This window comes from Thalassophryne amazonica, chromosome 1, assembly GCF_902500255.1.
Source record: "Thalassophryne amazonica chromosome 1, fThaAma1.1, whole genome shotgun sequence".
NCBI lineage: Eukaryota > Metazoa > Chordata > Actinopteri > Batrachoidiformes > Batrachoididae > Thalassophryne > Thalassophryne amazonica.
The window spans coordinates 14,827,777-14,850,387 of record NC_047103.1 but is presented as its reverse complement, the minus strand read 5'-3'; the positions used below and the strand labels follow the sequence as shown (position 1 = coordinate 14,850,387).

Here is a 22,611-nt window from a genome sequence, read left to right as displayed (position 1 = left end):
ACGGTGGTCCTGAACACATCGGACTACAAGGCCAAGATTAACAACTTGCTCAGTGACTCCAATACATACGAGCGTCTGAAGAGAGACCCCACAAGCGGCTGTAAGAAGAAAATCATTAGCTACCTCCAAAACCTGGAGAAAGAGGGACTCATCAACAGGCAGACATACTACAGCCTGTACCCTGGGGACGCCACTCCGTGCATCTATGGACTGCCCAAAATGCACAAACAAGACGTACCAGTCAGGCCTGTTGTATGGAGCACAGATTCCATCACGTACAATTTGGCCAAGCACCTCAAATGGATTTTGGCTCCTCTAGTGGGTAAGACAGACCACCATATGGAGAACACACAAGATTTTGTGAACCAGATCAAGGACCTGCAGCTGGAGGCAGATGAAACTATGGTGTCATTTGATGTGACATCGTTGTTCACCTGCATCCACACCGCTGAGACTCAGCTGTGAGGCAGAGACTGCTGGAGGATGGGTCTCTACTTGAAAGGACCAAACTCACACCAGACCACATCTGCCAACTCTTGGAGATCTGTCTTAACACCACGTATTTCCTGTTTAGGGGGAATTACTACAGGCAGATCCATGGTTGTGCGATGGGGTCTCCGGTATTCCCCATTGTGGCCAATCTGTACATGGAGCGAGTGGAGAAGACAGCCTTGACGTCTTTCACGGGCATCCCTCCCAGTCACTGGTTCGGATATGTCAATGACACATGGGTTAAAATCAATTTATTTTCATTTATATAGCGCCAAGTCACAACAGAGTCTCAAAGTGCTTCACACAGGTAAGGTCTAACTTTACCAACCCCCAGAGCAACAGTGGTAAGGAAAACCTCCCTCTAAGGAAGAAACCTCAAGCAGACCAGACTCAAAGGGGTGACCCTCTGCTTGGGCCATGCTACAAACATAAATTACAGAACAATTCACAGAACAATTCACAGACAAATATACAAGAAATGCTATTGGCGCACAGGACAGGAGGATCGCCAACACGAATGCAACTCCCATCTCTGGATGGAGCTGCACCTGAATGTGGATGGATGCGGTGGAAGTGTTTGTAGTCGTCCTGTGCTCTGCACTGGAGGGAAGATGGCTGGTCTTTGTTTTTACTGTAGCATCCTGTTTAGCTGCAGTGCTGAAGATGCTGCCAGAGCTTTACGAACTGGGTGTGTATTTGGACCGTGCACATGGGGATCACAAGCCCACTGCCCACCGAGGTAGGGCCCTGTGATCAAGTCCAAGCAATGACCCCAGAACTCTGGAGTTGCTGCAGTTTTGGTTCACCTGTGGTCAGGGGACAGAAATTAGTTCACCCTAAGGACAGGATCCCTAGTTACAAACAGCAGTGTAGTGTATTCTATCAGATGTCAGGAAAACTGTAACGAACAGTACATAGGTGAGACTAAGCAACCTTTACACAAAAGGCTATACCAGCACCGCAGAGAGGGCGCCAGTGGACCTCAGTCTGCAGTTCATCTCCACCCTAAAGACACTAATCACACTTTTGAGGACAAGGAAGTTAAAATCTTAGCCAGAGAGAAGGAATGGTTTGAGAGAGGGGTGAAAGCGGCATTCTATGTGAAATAGTTGAAACCCAGCCTTAACCAGGGAGGGGGTCTGAGACACGCTTTGTCCCCTGTTTACAATGGGGAACTCAGATCAAAGCAGTTTCAGTCTTTTGTCCATGGTAATGAGTCATTCACGCCATCAGGAGAGGCGTCAGTCCCATCATTAGGATGGACAGCTACCCTGTCATTAGGAGGGTGCTAACTACAGCATAATAGGTGCTAATTAAAGCAATTGTTTAGTCACTAGCCAATAGCAGTCTGCCTCTCAGTAGGAGGCGTCTGGTTAGGTTTAAAACTCCAGCTTTTGCGGCTTCTGTTTGTTCTTCTCAACAAGGGTCAGACAGAAGTCAGACTACCAGAGCAAGAATTTTAGCTGAGGAAGCTTCTGCGATTTGAAGTGAAATGTCCTCGCGTCAACCAACCCAGTCCAGTCAAAGGTTCAAGCTTCTCTACTATGGAAACATTTGACCCCAATGACCTTGACCTTCATTCATGTTATTGACTTCTGGCTGATCAGTCCTGGGCCATTTTAGAATCCACCTAAGTGTTTAGGTGTTTAAGTGTGCCATATTTGGTTGAAAATCAGGCTGAAAATCAAATTCCTTAACTTTGACCTTTGCTGAAATGAATTACAGGGCAATTTCAGGATTAACCCTCATTGCCTTACCACGTTTGGTCAAAATCAGCAAAAGGACCTGGGAGGAGTTTGCCAGCAAACAGACAGACAGACACATGACCGTGACCCCAATAATTGACCATTAACAAATTTGCCCTTGATAGGCAATTGTGGAACCCACATCCAAATGTGTGCCATGTTTGGTGCAAATTGAATGACCTTAGTGATCTTCACCCCAATGCATGACCTCCAGTAAATTTGATGGTGCCTGAGCATTTCCATAACCTACTCACATGGTGTGCCATGTTTGGTGGATATTGCAGTGACAATCCAAATTTTTACTGTCAACCCAGTGACCTTAACTTTTTTCTAAAACAAAACTCTTCTTTTGGAGTCAACAGTCATCCACATTATGGTGGGTGGAAATTGCTTGGAGGAGGAATGCACAGACAGGACAGACACTGCTCACCTGTGTGAAAATAGATGTGGTGATGAAAATTACAAGAGCAGGGCATCAATGCAATGCATTTTAATTGAATTTGCAATTAAAATGCAAATAGTTTAGGTAAAATATTAAACTGATTTGGCAGTTTTTGTCAAAGAAAAGAGCCTGTCCTCACGGCACCTCTGACTGTCATCAGTGTTACTCGTTATTTTATTTTATTTTATTCAAAAATGCAGATTATTGATATCAAAAATGTAAAATCCCTTCAATGTTTACACATTAAAAAGAAGATGACTAAATATCTGGGTACAGATGAAGAAATGAAGAATAAGCCACGAAAAGCTCTTAACATTATTTTAATCTTATTGTACTTGAATTATTATTATTTTTTTTTAGATTACAAAATACAACAGAACAAGGATTGTATCACAGCTACCAATTTTTTTTTTTTTGGGGGGGGGGTGCTGCAGTTGGCCACTAGAGGGAGACACTGCTTACAAATACTCTAAATCTCCCTTCAACAATTCTTTTTTAAAATAAATGTTCAGATTGATTCAACAGCCAACACACACACACACACACAAAAAAAAACCCCACCACTACTGTGTAATATTAAAAGCACCACACTTTCAGGAGTGTTAGTATGTGGCATGAAATTTGTTTTCAGAGGTGGAGGCATCCTGGAGCTCCCTCGAAAGACCTGCAGGGGTCAGTGAAGAATTACACAGGGGTCATTTGAAAAATGCTCCAATCATATTGAAAAATACAGCATTTTTTTTTTTTTGGATCATAAAGATTCTAAAAAGGTATATCTTGGTCTGTCTATGACTGAATGTTATGGAGTTATGGGGTAAAAACAGATAAAATGGTGACAAAGGTCAATTTCAGTTTGTACAGGAGTCAAAAGTTAAAGTTGCTCCAATTTTGATAAAACATGATAAAGATTATTGACATGAAGCTCAAACAAGGTCAATGTCCATTGGACTCTATGACATATGCTAACCTGTAACGTGATCATTCAGCATGACACAGGGTGCAAACTATTCTCTTTTTTCATTTTACATTCACCATTTAAACTGTATGCATCCAATATAAATAATCCAAAACTGAACATTATCAAACGTCTAGCAATGTTTTCCACCTTTAAATAGAAACAAATATTACAGGACCAAATAATGAATCTCAAAACACTTTTGCAGTGCACATGGGTAGAAAAATGCATTGTACTTTTTCAAAATTAATGACAGTAATAAAAAATAGAAAATTCACTCTCACAACCGCAAACAGTGCAACAAAACTACACACGTGTACACGCACGCATGCACATACACACACCTTCAAATATTATGAAGCACAAACCATTACACACGTCTGCAGTCATTCTGCTGTTATCCAGCGTTGACTTTGAACTGAGTCTCATTTTAAACAAACACACATCCAACATGAAGAAGCTAAATGTAACTATATTGATATTGATTGACAGGAACACAGTAATAAAGTGTTGGCGCATAAAATGTTGATGTCATTGAATTTCAGAAAACAAAACAAATAACAAAAAAAAAGATAATCTCCATTGACAAGGTGCTCAGTGATCAATAAATATGATAATCAGTATAGCTGCAATGAATGGCACTTTTATTTATACCTTTGCAGTATCTTCTAGTTACTTTAACAATCCATAATTTACTTATAAAATATGAAATTGTTAGAAAACTCTTTAAAAAAGGCCCTTCATAAATTTCCCACCACTATTATGATTTTTTTTTTGTCGTTGTCAAAACCCAAATGGAAGATTGCCCCCCCCCCCCCCAAAAAAAAACAACAACAAAAAAAACAAAACAAAACACTCCAATAGCCAAATATATGCACTTACTTTTATGAGAGTCTCATAGGGGGTGGTGGCCAAGTGGTTAATGCGCTTGGTTTCAGTTCAGAACGTTCAGGGTTCAAATCCCAGCTCTCCCCGCGGGGGTAACATGGAGTTGTGTCAGGAAGGGCATCTGGCGTAAAACCTGTGCCAATTCAACATGCAGATCCACCTTGGATTTGCTGTGGCCACCCCGAGTGCAAACAAGTAAGCAGCCGAAGGGACTTACTTACTTTTATGAGTCTCATATTCATTTTATAACATTGGTGCAAATTTTCTTAGAGTATTTCAAAAAGCAAAAATTATCTTAAAATTTTATAAATAAATACAATTTTTTATCATTGGCAGTGGAACGGTTTACAACCAGTTAAATTATTCATCTAGATTAAAGCGCATTTTAAAATTTTCTAAAAGAAAATTTTTTAAACGGACTTATGGTCAGTGAAAAGTAACAAACATCACACTAGTTTAAAATATGTTTGAAGTAGGCAGTCTGCTCTTTTACAAAAAGCTACACGAAGATTGTCCATGAGATGCTGCTGAGCGAAGAACGGCTGTCTGAAGCCATGTTGACGTTATCGCCACAAGACATTATTTTTGCATTGTTGTGTTGTGTTATGTAGTGCCTTGCAACATTCTTGCATAGAGAAATGTGACGCAAACTGCATCAAAATTTCAAATATGTGGAACATTGAATGTGCTGTTCTGAGTACGAGTGTAGCACAGGGCGGTGACTGAGCGTACAATGGAGGCGATGCAAACACTAATAATATACAAATATACAAATTAGTTTCCTGGCAACGGCAAAGTAAAAAAGAAACACCTGCATGGGGAAATCTCACAATTAAATCAGCTAATGACATGGATAATGCAATGTTTAGCAATGGGCACAAAACAGAAGAAACTATAGTGCCACCTGCAGTTCTGGGGTGGTAAGGAGCCAAATTTGGCCTGCAGGCCCCCAGTGTGACACTTCTGCTGTATAGTATATCCCTGCAGTTTTACCCTGATATTGATTTGAATGTCCGTGTAATGTTACTTGCTGTTTACTCAAACGGTTTTGATTTATGAAGGACTAAAAAAATATAATTGTTTGATGTGTGACAATGTGAATGCACAATTCTCAAGCCTAAATTAAAAAGTAATTTTGTAAAAGCTGTAAATGTCCATTTTTCATTAGTTTTTTTCTGTAACCATGTTGTGCAGGATAATGACACTTGTACATCAGTTATTTATTGAAAATTGTTTACATATAGTAGAACTGGTTCTCTGTAAGATAACCTGAACAATAAAGCACAGTTTTTGGCGTTAGTTTGTTCAAGGTACTATAAATGATTCAGTGTCACGAGATGTCACACTAACACCAGCATCTCAGGGCCAAAACACCAGCTTCTGTCTCCAACCACTTTTGTCCCCCTCCTAGTAGAATGAACGCAAGTTAGAGCCCTTTACCAACAAGAAGGATTCCATGTCCGGGAAAGATAAGACCTTTATTGACTCAAGTCAAACCAAATTCTCTGAGGTCTTTTCAATCTCTGAACTTGGTTTCTTGGAGGGATTTCTGGAAGGTTGTTCACCATTTAGAATGCTGTTGATGTTCACTGCTACTCTCTTACTAATCATGGGAAGGGGAACCAGTTTCAGAGTGCAAGACTTGCACATATAAAATGTATATGTTGGCTCCGTACATGCACAAAATATGCATGAATGGTTAGCCCGTCTCTCTAAACAGGGAACTGAAAAGCTTAGATTGCAACACACATAGGGAGCGTTGCTTCAATCTCTGAGCAGGGCACCATTACACCAGTAAATCTTTACCTACAAAATAGTTATTGGCTGCTACATTAATGGTTAAAATTTGAATTATTGCATTGTTTTTTTTTTTAAATGTTTGAGAGCTGTAGTGCTGTTGTGACAAAGCCTGATCCATGGCTGGAAAACAAGAGTAGAGACAGAGGGAGCTGACATGTTAATGCAAAATGAGTAGAGGAAGATTTGGGGTCCAGTCACTCTGGATGTGGGCAGCTAGAAATCTGAGGTAGCGCTTGAGCCAAAGAAACCTTGCATGAGGTCGCACTCCCCTCCTTGGACCGCTGAAAGCTGAACTGGGCTGGTTTTGACTGACACCAAACAGTGTGCAACATGCAATTTCAAGTCAGCAGCCATAAAGGAAAGGTAACAAGGAAAGGAGACAAAGAAACTGGAGCATAACCAAGTGTAGCACGGGGGAGGCTGAACTGTGGTTTCTGTAGCGATTTGCTTCCCAACAGGACGTGAGTAAGTTTGAGCTTAGCAGCATCCAAGCAGTCAGGTTGAGCAACAGTTAAAGAACTGTGTGGTTGTCTCAGCTGCTTTCATCTTGACTCTCGTCTTCTTTGACAGGAGAATCTAGGCTTTTCTCACAGTCTTCTCCCTCATCACCTAGCAGAAACAGCAAGACACACGGATTGTTTCAAGCACAAGTTTTCCATTTGGGACCAAGTTCAAAACATCACGGTGTCACAACACATCAAACATAGTCTGCACTAGTTTCATACTGGTAACCCGGCCAACGTTACACCATGTTATATTATACCAGCGTTATATGGTTCCAGTGATAACTCAGCCACATGGGGTGTGCAGCCAGTACATTCTGAGTGCCGGTCCCAAACCCGGATAGATGAGGAAGGTTGCGTCAGGAAGGGCATCCGGCGTAAAACAAGCCAACCCAACTATGCAGACTAAGAATCGAATTTCCATACCGGATCGGTCGCGGCCCGGGTTAACAACGTCCACCACCGGTGCTGTTGCCCAACAGGGTGCCGTTGGAAATTGGGCTACTGCTGGGCGAAGACGACGAAGAAGAGGAGGAGAACGTTTCTACAAACAGCGGGAGAAGAAGAAAACTAGAAGGGTGGAAATGAGAGTAGGGACTTTGAATGTTGGTAGTATGACTGGTAAAGGGAGAGAGCTGGCTGATATGATGGAGAGGAGAAAGGTAGACATATTGTGTGTGCAAGAGACCAAGTGGAAGGGAAGTAAGAGCAGGAGCATCGGCAGTGGGTACAAGTTGTTGTACCATGGTGAGGACAGGAAGAGAAATGGTGTAGGGGTCATTTTAAAGGAAGATTATGTTAAAAGTGTGTTGGAGGTTAAGCGAGTGTCTGACAGGGTGATGAGTGTGAAGTTGGAAATTGAAGGGGTGATGATGAATATCATCAGTGCATAGGTAGGTTGTGAGATGAAGGAGTAAGAAGATTTCTGGAGTGTGTTAGATGAGGTGGTGGAGAGTGTGCCCAAGCATGAAAGAGTGGTAATAGGAGCAGACTTCAATGGGCATGTTGGTGAAGGGAACAGAGGTGGAGAGGAAGTAATGGGTAGATATGGTATCAAGGATAGGAATGGGGAAGGACAGATGGTAGTTGATTTTGCAAAAAGGATGGAAATGGCTGTGGCGAATACCTACTTTAAGAAAAGGGAGGAGCACAGGGTAACATATAAGAGTGGAGGAAGGTGCACACAGGTGGACTACATTCTTTATAGGAGGTGCAAGCTAAAAGAAATCAGAGACTGTAAGGTGGTGGCAGGAGAGAGTGTCGTTAGACAGCATAGGATGTTTGTTTGTAGGATGAATTTAGAGGTAAAGAGGAAGAAAAGAGTGAGCGCTCAACAAAGGATCAGATGGTGGAAGCTGAAGGAGGAAGACTGTTGTGTGAAATTTAGCGAGCAGGTGAGAGAAGCACTGGTTGGATGGGAAGCAATTTTGGATAACTGGAAAAGTACTGCAGATGTGGTGAGGGAGACAGCTAGGACAGTACTGGGTATGACATCTGGACAGTGGAAGGAAGACAAGGAGACTTGGTGGTGGAATGAAGAAGTCCAGGAAAGCATAAGGAGAAAGAGGTTGGCGAAAAAGTTTTGGGATAGTCGTAGAGATGAAGCAAGTAGATGGGAGTACAAGGAGATGCGGTGTAAGGCGAAAAGAGAAGTGGCAAAAGCAAAGGAAAAGGCATACTGCAAGCTGTACAAGAAGTTGAATAGTAAGGAAGGAGAAAAGGACTTGTACCGATTGGCCAGACAAAGGGACAGAGCTGGAAAGGATGTGCAGCAGGTTAGGGTAATGCGCTGTCAAGTGAGGAGTGTGTGCTGAGAAAGTGGAGTGAATATTTTGAAGAGCTGATGAATAAAGAAAATGAGGGAAAGAAAAGGGTGGATGATGTGGTGAGAGGAAATCAGGAAGTACAAGAGATTAGTAAGGAAGAAGTGAGGGCTGGTATGAAGAGGATGAAGAGTGGAAAGGCAGTTGGTCCAGATGACATTCCAGTGGAGACATGGAAATGTCCAGGAGAGATGGCAGTAGAGTTTCTAACCAGATTGTTTAATAAAATCTTGGAAAGTGAGAGAATGCCTGAGGAGTGGAGACGAAGTGTGCTGGTTCCTATTTTCAAGAACAAGGGTGATGTGCAGAGCTGCAGTAACTACAGAGGCATAAAGGTGATCAACCACAGCATGAAGTTATGGGAAAGAGTAGTAGAAGCTAGGCTTAGAAAACAGGTGAAAATCTGTGAGCAGCAATATGGTTTCATCCCGAGAAAGAGCACTACAGATGCAATGTTTGCTTTGAGAATACTGTTGGAGAAGTATAGAGAAGGCCAGAAAGAGTTACATTGTGTGTTTGTGGACTTAGAAAAAGCTTATGACAGGGTGCCAAGAGAAGAGCTGTGGTATTGTACGAGGAAGTCTGGAGTGGCAGAGAAGTATGTTAGGGTAGTGCAGGACATGTACAAGAATAGTGTGACAGCGGTGAGATGCACAGTCGGAATGACAGACTTATTCAAGGTGTAGGTGGGATTACACCAAGGATCCGCTCTGAGTCCTTTCTTGTTTGCAGTGGTGATGGACAGGTTGACAGATGAGATCAGACAGGAGTCTCCATGGACTATGATGTTTGCAGATGACATTGTGATCTGTAGTGAGAGTAGAGAGCAAGTTCAGTCTAGTCTGGAGAGGTGGAGATATGATTTGGAGAGAAGGGGAATGAAAGTCAGTAGAACCAAGACTGAGTACGTGTGTGAATGAGAGGGAGCCCAGTGGAATAGTGCAGTTACAAGGAGTAGAAGTGGTGAAAGTAGATGAGTTTAAATATTTGGGGTCAACTGTACAAAGTAATGGAGAGTGTGGTAAAGAGGTGAAGAAGAGAGCGCAGGCAGGGTGGAGTGGGTGGAGAAAGGTGGCAGGAGTGATTTGCAACCAAAGAATATCAGCAAGAGTGAAGGGGAAGTTTACAAGACAGTAGTGAGACCAGCTATGTTGTACGGCTTAGAGACGGTGGCACTAACAAAAAGACAGGAAGCAGAGCTGGAGGTGGCAGAGCTGAAGATGTTGAGATTCTCTTTGGGAGTAACAATGGGCAAGATTAGGAATGAACATATCAGAAGGACAGCTCAGGTGGGACGGATTGGAGACAAAGTCAGAGAGGCGCGATTGAAATGGTTTGGAGATGTGCAGAGGAGGGACCCAGGGTATATAGGGAGAAGGATGCTGAGGACGGAGCCACCAGGCAGGAGGAGAAGAGAGAGGCCAAAGAGGAGGTTTATGGATGTGTTGAAGGAGGACATGCAGGTGGTTGGTGTGACAGAGGAAGATACAGAGGACAGGGTGAGATGGAAACGATTGATCTCCTGTAGTGACCCCTAACGGGAACTGCTGAACTACAAAGAAGATACGGTTCCAGTGATACAGTCAACAATGTAACCAAGCATATGCAATGTGATTTACTGAGACAGCTATCAGCAGCAATGTCTTCCATAACTATTAGCTTGGCATTGCATTCTGAAACTGACTGGCAGCTTTCCAGTTAGCTGCTAACAGCCATGCTACTTACTTTGAGCTGCCAAGATGTTGGGAGTTGGTTAACCTAACTTGCGAAGTGAAGTGAGCATACAGTAGTGTTCATAATAATAGTAGTGCTATGTGACTAAAAAAATTAATCCAGGTTTTGAGTATATTTCTTATTGTTACATGAGAAACAAGGTACCAGTAGATTCAGTAGATTCTCACAAATCCAACAAGACCAAGCATTCATGATATGCACACTCTTAAGGCTATGAAATTGGGCTATTAGTAAAAAAAAAAAAAAGTAGAAAAGGGGGTGTTCACAATAATAGTAGTGTGGCATTCAGTCAGTGAGTTCATCCATTTTGTGGAACAAACAGGTGTGAATCAGGTGTCCCCTATTTAAGGATGAAGCCAGCACCTGTTGAACATGCTTTTCTCTTTGAAAGCCTAAGGAAAATGGGACGTTCAAGACATTGTTCAGAAGAACAGTGTAGTTTGATTAAAAAGTTGATTGGAGAGGGGAAAACTTATATGCAAGTGCAAAAAATTATAGGATTCTGTGTAGGCTCTCAGTTGTCCAGGTGGTTTCCATAGTAGAGAAGCTTGAACCTTCGACTGAACTGGGTTGCTTGACGTGAGGACGTTTCGCTTCAAATCACAGAAGCTTCCTCAGCTAAAATTCTTGCTCTGGTAGTCTGACTTCTGTCTTGACTCTTGTAGAGAAGAATAAACCAGAAGCCAACAAAAGCTGGAGTTTTTTATCCTTACCAGACCCCACCTACCGAGAGGCTGACTGCTATAGGCTAGTGACTAAACAATAGCTCTAATTAGCACCTATTGTGCTCTAGTTACCACTCTCCTAATGACAGGACGGAAGCCTCCCCTGATGGCTTCCTTGACGACTCTCTCCTGATGACGTGAATGACTCATTACCATGAACAAAAGACTGAAACTGCTTTGACCTGAGTACCACATTGTAAACAGGGGACAAAGCGTGTCTGAGACCCGCTCCGCGGTTAAGGCTGGGTTTCAACTGTTTTACCTATAATGCTTCCTTGACACCTCTCTCAAACCATGTCTTCTCTCTGTCTAAGATTTTAACTTCCTTGTCCTCAAACGTGTGGTTAGTGTCTTTCAGGTGGAGATGAACTGCAGATTGAGGTCTACTGGCGACCTCTCTGCGGTGCTGGTATAGCCTCTTGTGTAAAAGTTGCTTTGTCTCACCTATGTAGTGTTCATTACAGTTTTCCTGACATCTGATATGATACACGACATTGCTCTGTTTGTAACTAGGGATCCTGTCCTTAGGGTGAACTAATTTCTGTCTCAAGGTGTTGACTCAGATAAAACTGAAGTTATTGTACTTGGCCCCACAAATCTTAGAAGCATGGTGTCTAACCAGATCGTTACTCTGGATGGCATTTCCCTGATCTCTAGTAATACTGTGAGAAATCTTGGAGTTATTTTTGATCAGGATATGTCATTCAAAGCGCATATTAAACAAATATGTAGGACTGCCTTTTTGCATTTACGCAATATCTCTAAAATCAGAAAGGTCTTGTCTCAGAGTGATGCTGAAAAACTAATTCATGCATTTGTTTCCTCTAGGCTGGACTATTGTAATTCATTATTATCAGGTTGTCCTAAAAGTTCCCTAAAAAGCCTTCAGTTGGTTCAGAATGCTGCAGCTAGAGTACTGACGGGGACTAGCAGGAGAGAGCATATCTCACCCGTGTTGGCCTCCCTTCATTGGCTTCCTGTTAATGCTAGAATAGAATTTAAAATTCTTCTTCTTACTTATAAGGTTTTGAATAATCAGGTCCCATCTTATCTTAGGGACCTCATAGTACCATATTACCCCATTAGAGCGCTTCGCTCTCAGACTGCGGGCTTACTTGTAGTTCCTAGGGTTTGTAAGAGTAGAATGGGAGGCAGAGCCTTCAGCTTTCAGGCTCCTCTCCTGTGGAACCAGCTCCCAATTCAGATCAGGGAGACAGATACCCTCTCTACTTTTAAGATTAGGCTTAAAACTTTCCTTTTCGCTAAGGCTTATAGTTAGGGCTGGATCGGGTGACCCTGGACCATCCCTTGGTTATGTTGCTTTAGACGTAGACTGTGTTTCATAATTATTGTATGGCCTTGCCTTGCAATGTGGAGCGCCTTGGGGCAACTGTTTGTTGTGATTTGGCGCTATACAAGAAAAAAGTTGATTGATTGATTGATTGACTGGTTTAAAGTAAACTGGGATTTTGTGCTGTCTGAAGATCCTCTGTAGTTTTTCTCCTACTCCTGCTAAATAAGGGAGAGACACTCTTCTTCTTGTCTCCATCTCCTGTCTATCTGGTCTCTTTGTTTTCTGGGACTTCTGCACTTTGTCCAGGGACCAACGTGGGTACCCACATACTGTGAGGGCTTTCCATACAAGTTGTTGCTCTTTAGCCCTTCCCTCTGCAGTTGTGGGCACCTGTAGGGCTCTGTGTTGAAGAGTCCTGATCACCCCGAGCTTGTGTTCAAGGAGGTGGTTTGAGCCAAAGAGAACACTACATAGGTGAGACGAAGCAACTTTTACACAAGAGGCTATACCAGCACCGCAAAGAGGTCACCAGTGGACCTCAATCTGCAGTTCATCTCCACCTGAAAGACACTAACCACACGTTTGAGGACAAGGAAGTTAAAATCTTAGCCAGAGAGAAGAAATGGTTTGAGAGAGGTGTCAAGGAAGCATTCTTTGTAAAACAGTTGAAACCCAGCCTTAACCGCGGAGCGGGTCTCAGACACGCTTTGTCCCCTGTTTACAATGTGGTACTCAGGTCAAAGTCGTTTCAGTCTTTTGTTCATGGTAACGAGTCATTCACGTCATCAGGAGAGAGTCGTCAAGGGAGCCATCATGGGAGGCTTCCGTCCTGTCATTAGGAGAGTGCTAACTAGAGCACAATAGGTGCTAATTAGAGCTATTGTTTAGTCACTAGCCTATAGCAGTCAGCCTCTCGGTAGGTGGGGTCTGGTTAGGATAAAAACTCCAGCTTTTGTTGGCTTCTGGTTTATTCTTCTCTACAAGAGTCAAGACAGAAGTCAGACTACCAGAGCAAGAATTTTAGCTGAGGAAGCTTCTGTGATTTGAAGCGAAACGTCCTCACGTCAAGCAACCCAGTCCAGTCGAAGATTCAAGCTTCTCTACTACAAAATTATAGGCTGTTCATCTACAATGATCTCCAATGCTTTAAAATGGACAAAAAAAAAACAACAAAAAAAAAAACAGAGATGCGTGGAAGAAAATGGGAAACAACCATCAAAATGGATAGAAGAATAACCTGAATGGCAAAGGCTCACCCAGTGATCAGCTCCAGGATGATCAAGTTAGAAGACGCCTGTGTGAAGCTAATATATTTGCAGGAATCCCCCGCAAAGTCCCTCTGTTAATTAAAAGACATGTGCAGAAGAGGTTACAATTTGCCAAAGAACACATCAACTGGCCTAAAGAGAAATGGAGGAATATTTTGTGGACTGATGAGAGTAAAATTGTTCTTTTTGGGTCCAAGGGCCGCAGACAGTTTGTGAGACGACCCCCAAACTCTGAATTCAAGCCACAGTTCACAGTGAAGACAGTGAAGCATGGTGGTGCAAGCACCATGATATGGGCATGTTTCTCCTACTATGGTGTTGAGCCTATATATCGCATACCAGGTATCATGGCTCAGTTTGGATATGTCAAAATACTTGAAGAGGTCATGTTGCCTTATGCTGAAGAGGACATGCCCTTGAAATGGGTGTTTCAACAAGACAATGACCCCAAGCACACTAGTAAATGAGCAAAATCTTGGTTCCAAACCAACAAAATTAATGCCTTGCAGATGTGAAGAAATCATGAAAAACTGTGGTTATACAACTAAATACTAGTTTAGTGATTCACAGGATTGCTAAAAAAGCAGTTTGAACATAATAGTTTTGAGTTTGTAGCATCAACAGCAGATGCTACTATTATTGTGAACACCCCCTTTTCTACTTTTTTTTTTACTAATAGCCCAATTTCATAGCCTTAAGAGTGTGCATATCATGAATGCTTGGTCTTGTTGGATTTGTGAGAATCTACTGAATCTACTGGTACCTTGTTTCCCATGTAACAATAAGAAATATACTCAAAACCTGGATTAATCTTTTTAGTCACATAGCACTACTATTATTCTGAACACTACTGTATTTAGCCAGTAATGAGGGATGTAACATCACGTACTGTTAGCTTGCCATTGAATTCTGAGGCAGATTGTTAGCTTTCTAGTTAGCCACTAGCAGCTGCAAAATTATTGGAAGCTGGGAAACCTTACTTGTCAACTTGCAAGCTCAAGTTAGCCACCATAATTGGCAAATAGTAAGAAAACTGAACTGAGCTACTATTATCTTGCCACATTCTGAGGGAGACTGTTAGCTTTCCAGTTAGCTACAGACTGCTACATTCCCTGCTTTCAGCTGGAAAGATGCTGGGAGTTGGGAACTTAAGCTAACATTAGCCGCCATAGCTGGCAAATAATGGGAAAAGTATTTATAAGGTAGTTTTTGTTGATCAGAATCTGGCTCAAAACATTTCTTTTTATCTCCCTCTTCAGTACCTTTAACAATGACACTTTTTTCTTTTATGTCTGTTCTTTCATACTCTCACTCTATGACATCACAAAAACAGCAGTTGCCACTTAAAAAGAAGAGACAAATTGCTCTCTCTGTTTCAGAATTGGGATGAAACAATCACGCCTCTAAATGTTGTTGCTTCTTTTTTTGTTGTTTCTCACCAGCTTTGCTGATGCTGAGCTGTGCCAAGCCCTGTGAAAGATCAGCTGGTCCCTGCGCTCCAGGGACTGCCGGGATTTCATGGATGGCATTCCTTCGGCCAGTCCGTCCAGAGGCAATGAAATCCTCATAGGTCGCCTCCACCTCAGTCATTGCTGACACGCCTCACCATAGCAGAGCCTGACACACAGTAAGACACAAAGAAATCAAGCTAAAACACTCAGAATTTGTGCCGTTTGTCCTGAAAAGCTGCACTCAATGAGCCAAGCAGAATCCTCAAACCGGCACAATGTGCTGTCCAGTGTGCTGGCACAATACATCCCTTCCTCTCTTTATCATTTGCCCTAATCCCTGATTAATCTATTTCCATCTCAGTCCAGTGACATAAGTGGCACAAGAGCGATAAACTGTGCAGATGGAGCAACATGCAGTACAGCAAGAACACAAAGTGTGACGCTGCAGAGCAAAGTGGGCAAAGAAGGGGCCGGTGGAGGATGGTAGGTAACAGTGTCGAATCTTGGAGGCAGAATGGAGCATGATGGGAACTGTGTCGCCATGAATATTTAGGTTAAAGCCCTCTGTTGACATTCTGACGTTCTCTTTCTGGGAGGCTGAGTCAGTCCTTCGTCACTGAGCTGGATCTGATTTCCAGGTCAAATTTACATCAATTAAACATTGTTTTTACGGCCACCAACGAAGTTGGAGGAGGTTATGTTTTCACCCCTGTTTTTTTGTGTTCAGCCCCCAGAGCCTACAATTTTTTCATATATCATTATGACATTTTTACTGAAGATTCATATCCTGACAGGCAAGAAATGATAAAATTTTCAAGGTCATAGATCAAAGGGCAAAGTCAGGAAAAATCTTGGAAAAACTCCCTATCTCTAACATTGGATGAATTTTCACAAAATCGTAACTGTCAAAAAAGATCCAATTTCTTTCATAGTTGGGAGCGTTACGTAGGGTGGCATCCTTTATCGACTGATAGTTCAGCAGATAACTGAAACAATCCTGCAAATGGTGATACAAGCATCAAATTCACCACAAATACACCTCAGACATTACTCTTTTGAAATAATCGATTAGCCACCTGAATTTTCAATAGGCAGCCAGGTAGGGGTCAATTGAAGAATTACACAGGGGTCAAAATTAAAAGATACTGAAAACTATACCACAGTATTCGCTCGATCATATCAATTCCAAAAAGGTATAGTTTGGACAATCTATTTCTGAATGTTATGGAGTTATGAGGTAAAAACAGCAAGAATGGTGACAAAGTTCAGTTTCAGTTTGTACCGGGGTCAAAAGTTAAAGTTGCCCAAATTTTGGTAAAAAGTGATGCAAATTATTGTTTGAGCTAACAGGATGAATAAATGGAATAGTTCTGACAGTGCTGAATGCTTGGTCTCCAAAGTAAAGGTCAGACAAGGTCGACGTCCATTGGATTCTATGACGTATGACATGTTACCCTGTAACATGATAGCTAAGGTGCAAACTATATGGTGCAAACTATTCCTTTTTAAAAATGCTATTAACTCAACCAATAATTTGCATAATTCTTTTTACCAAAATTGGAGCACCTTTAACTTTGACCCCTGTACAAACTGAAACTGACCTTTGTCACCATTTTTGCTGTTTTTACCCCATAACTCTGGAATTCAAACATAGATCGTCCAAACTATACCTTTTACATGATTGGAGCATTTTAAAAGTTTGACCCCTGTGTAATTCTTCAATTGACCTCAACCTGGCTGCCTGTTGAAAATTCAGGTGGCTAATTGGTTTTTTCAAATGAGTAAAGTCGAAGGAGTATTTGTGCCGAATTTGTTGCTTGTATCACCATTTGCAGGTTTCTGCTAGTTTGATTCAAATCTGATCCAGATTACAGATTTTGTGGTAGTTTCAATTTAACATTGAAAACCCCATTTAATGTATATTTTACATTATCTCTTAATCAAATGTGCCTCAATATTCCATTTAATATTTGAAAGTGAGGTGCAGACTGACACTCACTATCACCTGGCAAAGTTTGATCCGGATCTGATCTGGATTGTGCATTTCATGGACATTTGAAATTAATATTGAAAAGCCCATTTGGTGTACGTTTTGCATTATATCTCAGTCAAAAGTGCCTCAATCACTCTCATGTGTGACAATGAGGTGCAAACTGACACTCTGTGTATAGACTAAGTTTGATCTGCATCTGATCCGTATTGCACATTTAGCAGATATTTGATTCTAACATTTAAAAGCCCTTTTGATCTATATTTTGTATTATATTTTGGCTGAACCACTTCTAACAAGACTTTGACCTTGAAAATTTTTTCCAAGGTAAAAATTTGTGGAATTGGAAACTCGTGTTTCCAATAGGAGGTTTGCCTCCTATGAACGCGATGCTCTAGTTCGTAATACGGATTCAGACACAGAGAGCAACAGATAATACAGTCAAATTATCACAACCCTGCTAAACATGATATATCTTATACAGGTTTGGTTTTAGGAATTATTACAGTATTAAAAGACATATTTAAAAGACATATTTATTGCAAAGATCGGTGTAAAATATACTTATACCGCTTGTTAAATCACACAATTTTAACACTATACAGTCATGTATAATGTATTTGTTTAACGTGAAGATAATATATTTTTTGATGAACTTCCACAACTGAAAAGTGACCCCTCTATGTGTGAGCAAACAGGCCATCTGTTCTGTTTATTAGATTTGAGCAGTTGACCAAACAGAACTTAATATGTTGTTATTAGGGGATACCTACACAGAAGAAAAAACAGTATCACTGCAGACAAACGTTTTGGCCAATAAAATATATCTAATATTTACATCATAAAAAATATAAATATGTAAAGCTTGTGATCACATTTTACCTTTAAAAACCAAATTACAAATTCTGCATGTGCTCAAACATGCCTAATTTGAAAATGGGTTTATTTTCAACAGATAAAGCAGTAATGTCTTTTGTGACATAAAAAAGTGAAATCACCAGTGTAAAAACAGTGTTAATTTAGCATTGAAACTGATAGTGTTAATTTAACACTGGTGATTTTGCTGTGAAGAGTCATCTGGAGATGACAAATTCTACCCTCGTATTTCATACTGGGGATCAAAAAAAGCTTAAATGATTGATTTGTAAAGTGTTTTGCAATTTTTTCTTTCAAAACATAAAGCAGCAGTGTTGTTCTGTGACGTAAAAAATACATCAAAATCAGCAGTAAGATTTTGATGTTCAGAAGCATGCTAGTTTATCAAAAAATGCTTTAAAATGATTGATTTATCAAGTGTTTTTTGTGTGTGTGTGTGTCAGTGTTGTTCCATGTGATATAAAAAAGGTAGATTAAAAACAGTAGCAGAATGTCAAAATTCAGCAGCATTTATCAAAACACGCTCCAACATAATTTACTCCAATAGGAGAGTTTGATTTGAGGTTTTCAGTCGATGGAGCGGTGTGTGAATGAGTCTTTTGTATTTTGAAGAGGTTTGTTTTCATCCTTGGCCCTCACTTCCACTTGTGCTTATTTCCAGAGCTGATCTCTCTGCTATTGACCGCTTCTATTTCTGGAAGCCTCTCGTGTCGTCATCAGCACGTTCTTCCACTCAGCTGTCACATTCAAAACGGTGTCCAGATAAATCAGACCCACCGGGCATCGACCTCGTTCAGCTGTCACACTGAGCTACCTACAGCTGGAGGACAAATGCTCCCGTCTCAGCAGCTCTTCAATATGGTTTTTAAAAAAAAGGTAAATATACGGCTTTAATGTCTAACCATCAAACTAGAAGGACTCTCTGAGTGCATACAGTTCCACCAAGGCCCAACAAGCCTAGATTTTACATTTTTACATATCTTACACACATAACTCCATATTCATTACAAACATCTTACACACATAACTCCATATTCATTACAAACATCTTACACACATAACTCCATATTCATTACAAACATCTTACACACATAACTCCATATTCATTACAAACATCTTACACACATTACTCAGTATTAATTACAAACATCTTACACACACTACTCAGTTTTAATTACACGCATCTTACACACATTACTCTGTATTAATTACAAACATCTTACACACATTACTCTGTATTAATTACACGCATCTTACACACATTACTCTGTATTAATTACAAACATCTTACACACATTACTCTGTATTAATTACAAACATCTTACACACATTACTCTGTATTAATTACACGCATCTTACACACATTACTCAGTTTTAATTACACGCATCTTACACACATTACTCAGTTTTAATTACACGCATCTTACACACATTACTCAGTATTAATTACAAACATCTTACACACATTACTCTGTATTAATTACAAACATCTTACACACATAACTCCATATTAATTACAAACATCTTACACACATTACTCAGTATTAATTACAAACATCTTACACACACTACTCAGTTTTAATTACACGCATCTTACACACATTACTCTGTATTAATTACAAACATCTTACACACATTACTCTGTATTAATTACACGCATCTTACACACATTACTCTGTATTAATTACAAACATCTTACACACATTACTCTGTATTAATTACAAACATCTTACACACATTACTCTGTATTAATTACACGCATCTTACACACATTACTCAGTTTTAATTACACGCATCTTACACACATTACTCAGTTTTAATTACACGCATCTTACACACATTACTCAGTATTAATTACAAACATCTTACACACATTACTCTGTATTAATTACAAACATCTTACACACACTACTCAGTTTTAATTACACGCATCTTACACACATTACTCTGTATTAATTACAAACATCTTACACACATTACTCTGTATTAATTACAAACATCTTACACACATTACTCTGTATTAATTACACGCATCTTACACACATTACTCAGTTTTAATTACACGCATCTTACACACATTACTCAGTATTAATTACAAACATCTTACACACATTACTCTGTATTAATTACAAACATCTTACACACACTACTCAGTTTTAATTACACGCATCTTACACACATTACTCTGTATTAATTACAAACATCTTACACACATTACTCTGTATTAATTACAAACATCTTACACACATTACTCTGTATTAATTACACGCATCTTACACACATTACTCAGTTTTAATTACACGCATCTTACACACATTACTCTGTATTAATTACAAACATCTTACACACATTACTCTGTATTAATTACAAACATCTTACACACATTACTCAGTTTTAATTACACGCATCTTACACACATTACTCTGTATTAATTACAAACATCTTACACACATTACTCAGTTTTAATTACACGCATCTTACACACATTACTCTGTATTAATTACAAACATCTTACACACATTACTCAGTTTTAATTACACGCATCCTACACATATTACTCTGTATTAATTACAAACATCTTACACACATTACTCTGTATTAATTACAAACATCTTACACACATTACTCAGTTTTAATTACACGCATCTTACACACATTACTCAGTTTTAATTACATGCATCTTACACACATTACTCTGTATTAATTACATGCATCTTACACACATTACTCTGTATTAATTACAAACATCTTACACACATTACTCTGTATTAATTACACGCATCTTACACACATTACTCAGTTTTAATTACACGCATCTTACACACATTACTCTGTATTAATTACAAACATCTTACACACATTACTCTATTAATTACAAACATCTTACACACATTACTCAGTTTTAATTACACGCATCTTACACACATTACTCTGTATTAATTACAAACATCTTACACACATTACTCAGTTTTAATTACACGCATCTTACACACATTACTCTGTATTAATTACAAACATCTTACACACATTACTCTGTATTAATTACAAACATCTTACACACATTACTCAGTTTTAATTACACGCATCTTACACACATTACTCTGTATTAATTACAAACATCTTACACACATTACTCAGTTTTAATTACACGCATCTTACACACATTACTCAGTTTTAATTACACGCATCTTACACACATTACTCTGTATTAATTACAAACATCTTACACACATTACTCAGTTTTAATTACACGCATCTTACACACATTACTCAGTATTAATTACACGCATCTTACACACATTACTCAGTATTAATTACACGCATCTTACACACATTACTCAGTTTTAATTACACGCATCTTACACACATTACCCTGTATTAATTACACACATCTTACACACATTACTCAGTATTAATCACACGCATCTTACACACATTACTCAGTTTTAATTACACGCATCTTACACACATTACCCTGTATTAATTACACACATCTTACACATTACTCAGTATTAATTACAAACATCTTACACACATTATTCTGTATTAATTACAAACATCTTACACACATTATTCAGTATTAATTACATGCATCTTACACACATTACTCAGTATTAATCACACGCATCTTACGCACATTACTCAGTTTTAATTACATGCATCTTACACACATTACCCTGTATTAATTACACACATCTTACACACATTACTCAGTATTAATTACATGCATCTTACACACATTACTCTGTATTAATTACAAACATCTTACACACATTACTCAGTTTTAATTACACGCATCTTACACACATTACTCTGTATTAATTACAAACATCTTACACACATTACTCTGTATTAATTACAAACATCTTACACACATTACTCAGTTTTAATTACACGCATCTTACACACATTACTCTGTATTAATTACAAACATCTTACACACATTACTCAGTTTTAATTACACGCATCTTACACACATTACTCAGTTTTAATTACACGCATCTTACACACATTACTCTATTAATTACAAACATCTTACACACATTACTCAATTTTAATTACACGCATCTTACACACATTACTCAGTATTAATTACACGCATCTTACACACATTACTCAGTATTAATTACACGCATCTTACACACATTACTCAGTTTTAATTACACGCATCTTACACACATTACTCTGTATTAATTACAAACATCTTACATTACTCAGTATTAATCACATGCATCTTACACACATTACCCTGTATTAATTACACACATCTTACACACATTACTCAGTATTAATCACACGCATCTTACACACATTACTCAGTTTTAATTACACGCATCTTACACACATTACCCTGTATTAATTACACACATCTTACACACATTACTCAGTATTAATCACACGCATCTTACACACATTACTCAGTTTTAATTACACGCATCTTACACACATTACCCTGTATTAATTACACACATCTTACACATTACTCAGTATTAATTACAAACATCTTACACACATTATTCTGTATTAATTACAAACATCTTACACACATTATTCAGTATTAATTACATGCATCTTACACACATTACTCAGTATTAATCACACGCATCTTACGCACATTACTCAGT

General features: G+C 39.4%; 1 protein-coding gene across 1 annotated transcript; it reads right to left on the bottom strand.

Moving 5' to 3' along the window:
• Positions 1 to 6,462: 6,462 nt before the first annotated feature.
• pkia (cAMP-dependent protein kinase inhibitor alpha) lies at positions 6,463 to 15,414 on the bottom strand. The gene is made up of 2 exons (XM_034165852.1): positions 15,109 to 15,414; positions 6,463 to 6,931 (listed from the first exon to the last, which is right to left on the bottom strand). Exons 1-2 carry the CDS (start codon positions 15,257 to 15,259, stop codon positions 6,855 to 6,857), a joined length of 228 nt encoding a protein of 75 aa, XP_034021743.1. The 5' UTR covers positions 15,260 to 15,414; the 3' UTR covers positions 6,463 to 6,854.
• Positions 15,415 to 22,611: the final 7,197 nt, after the last annotated feature.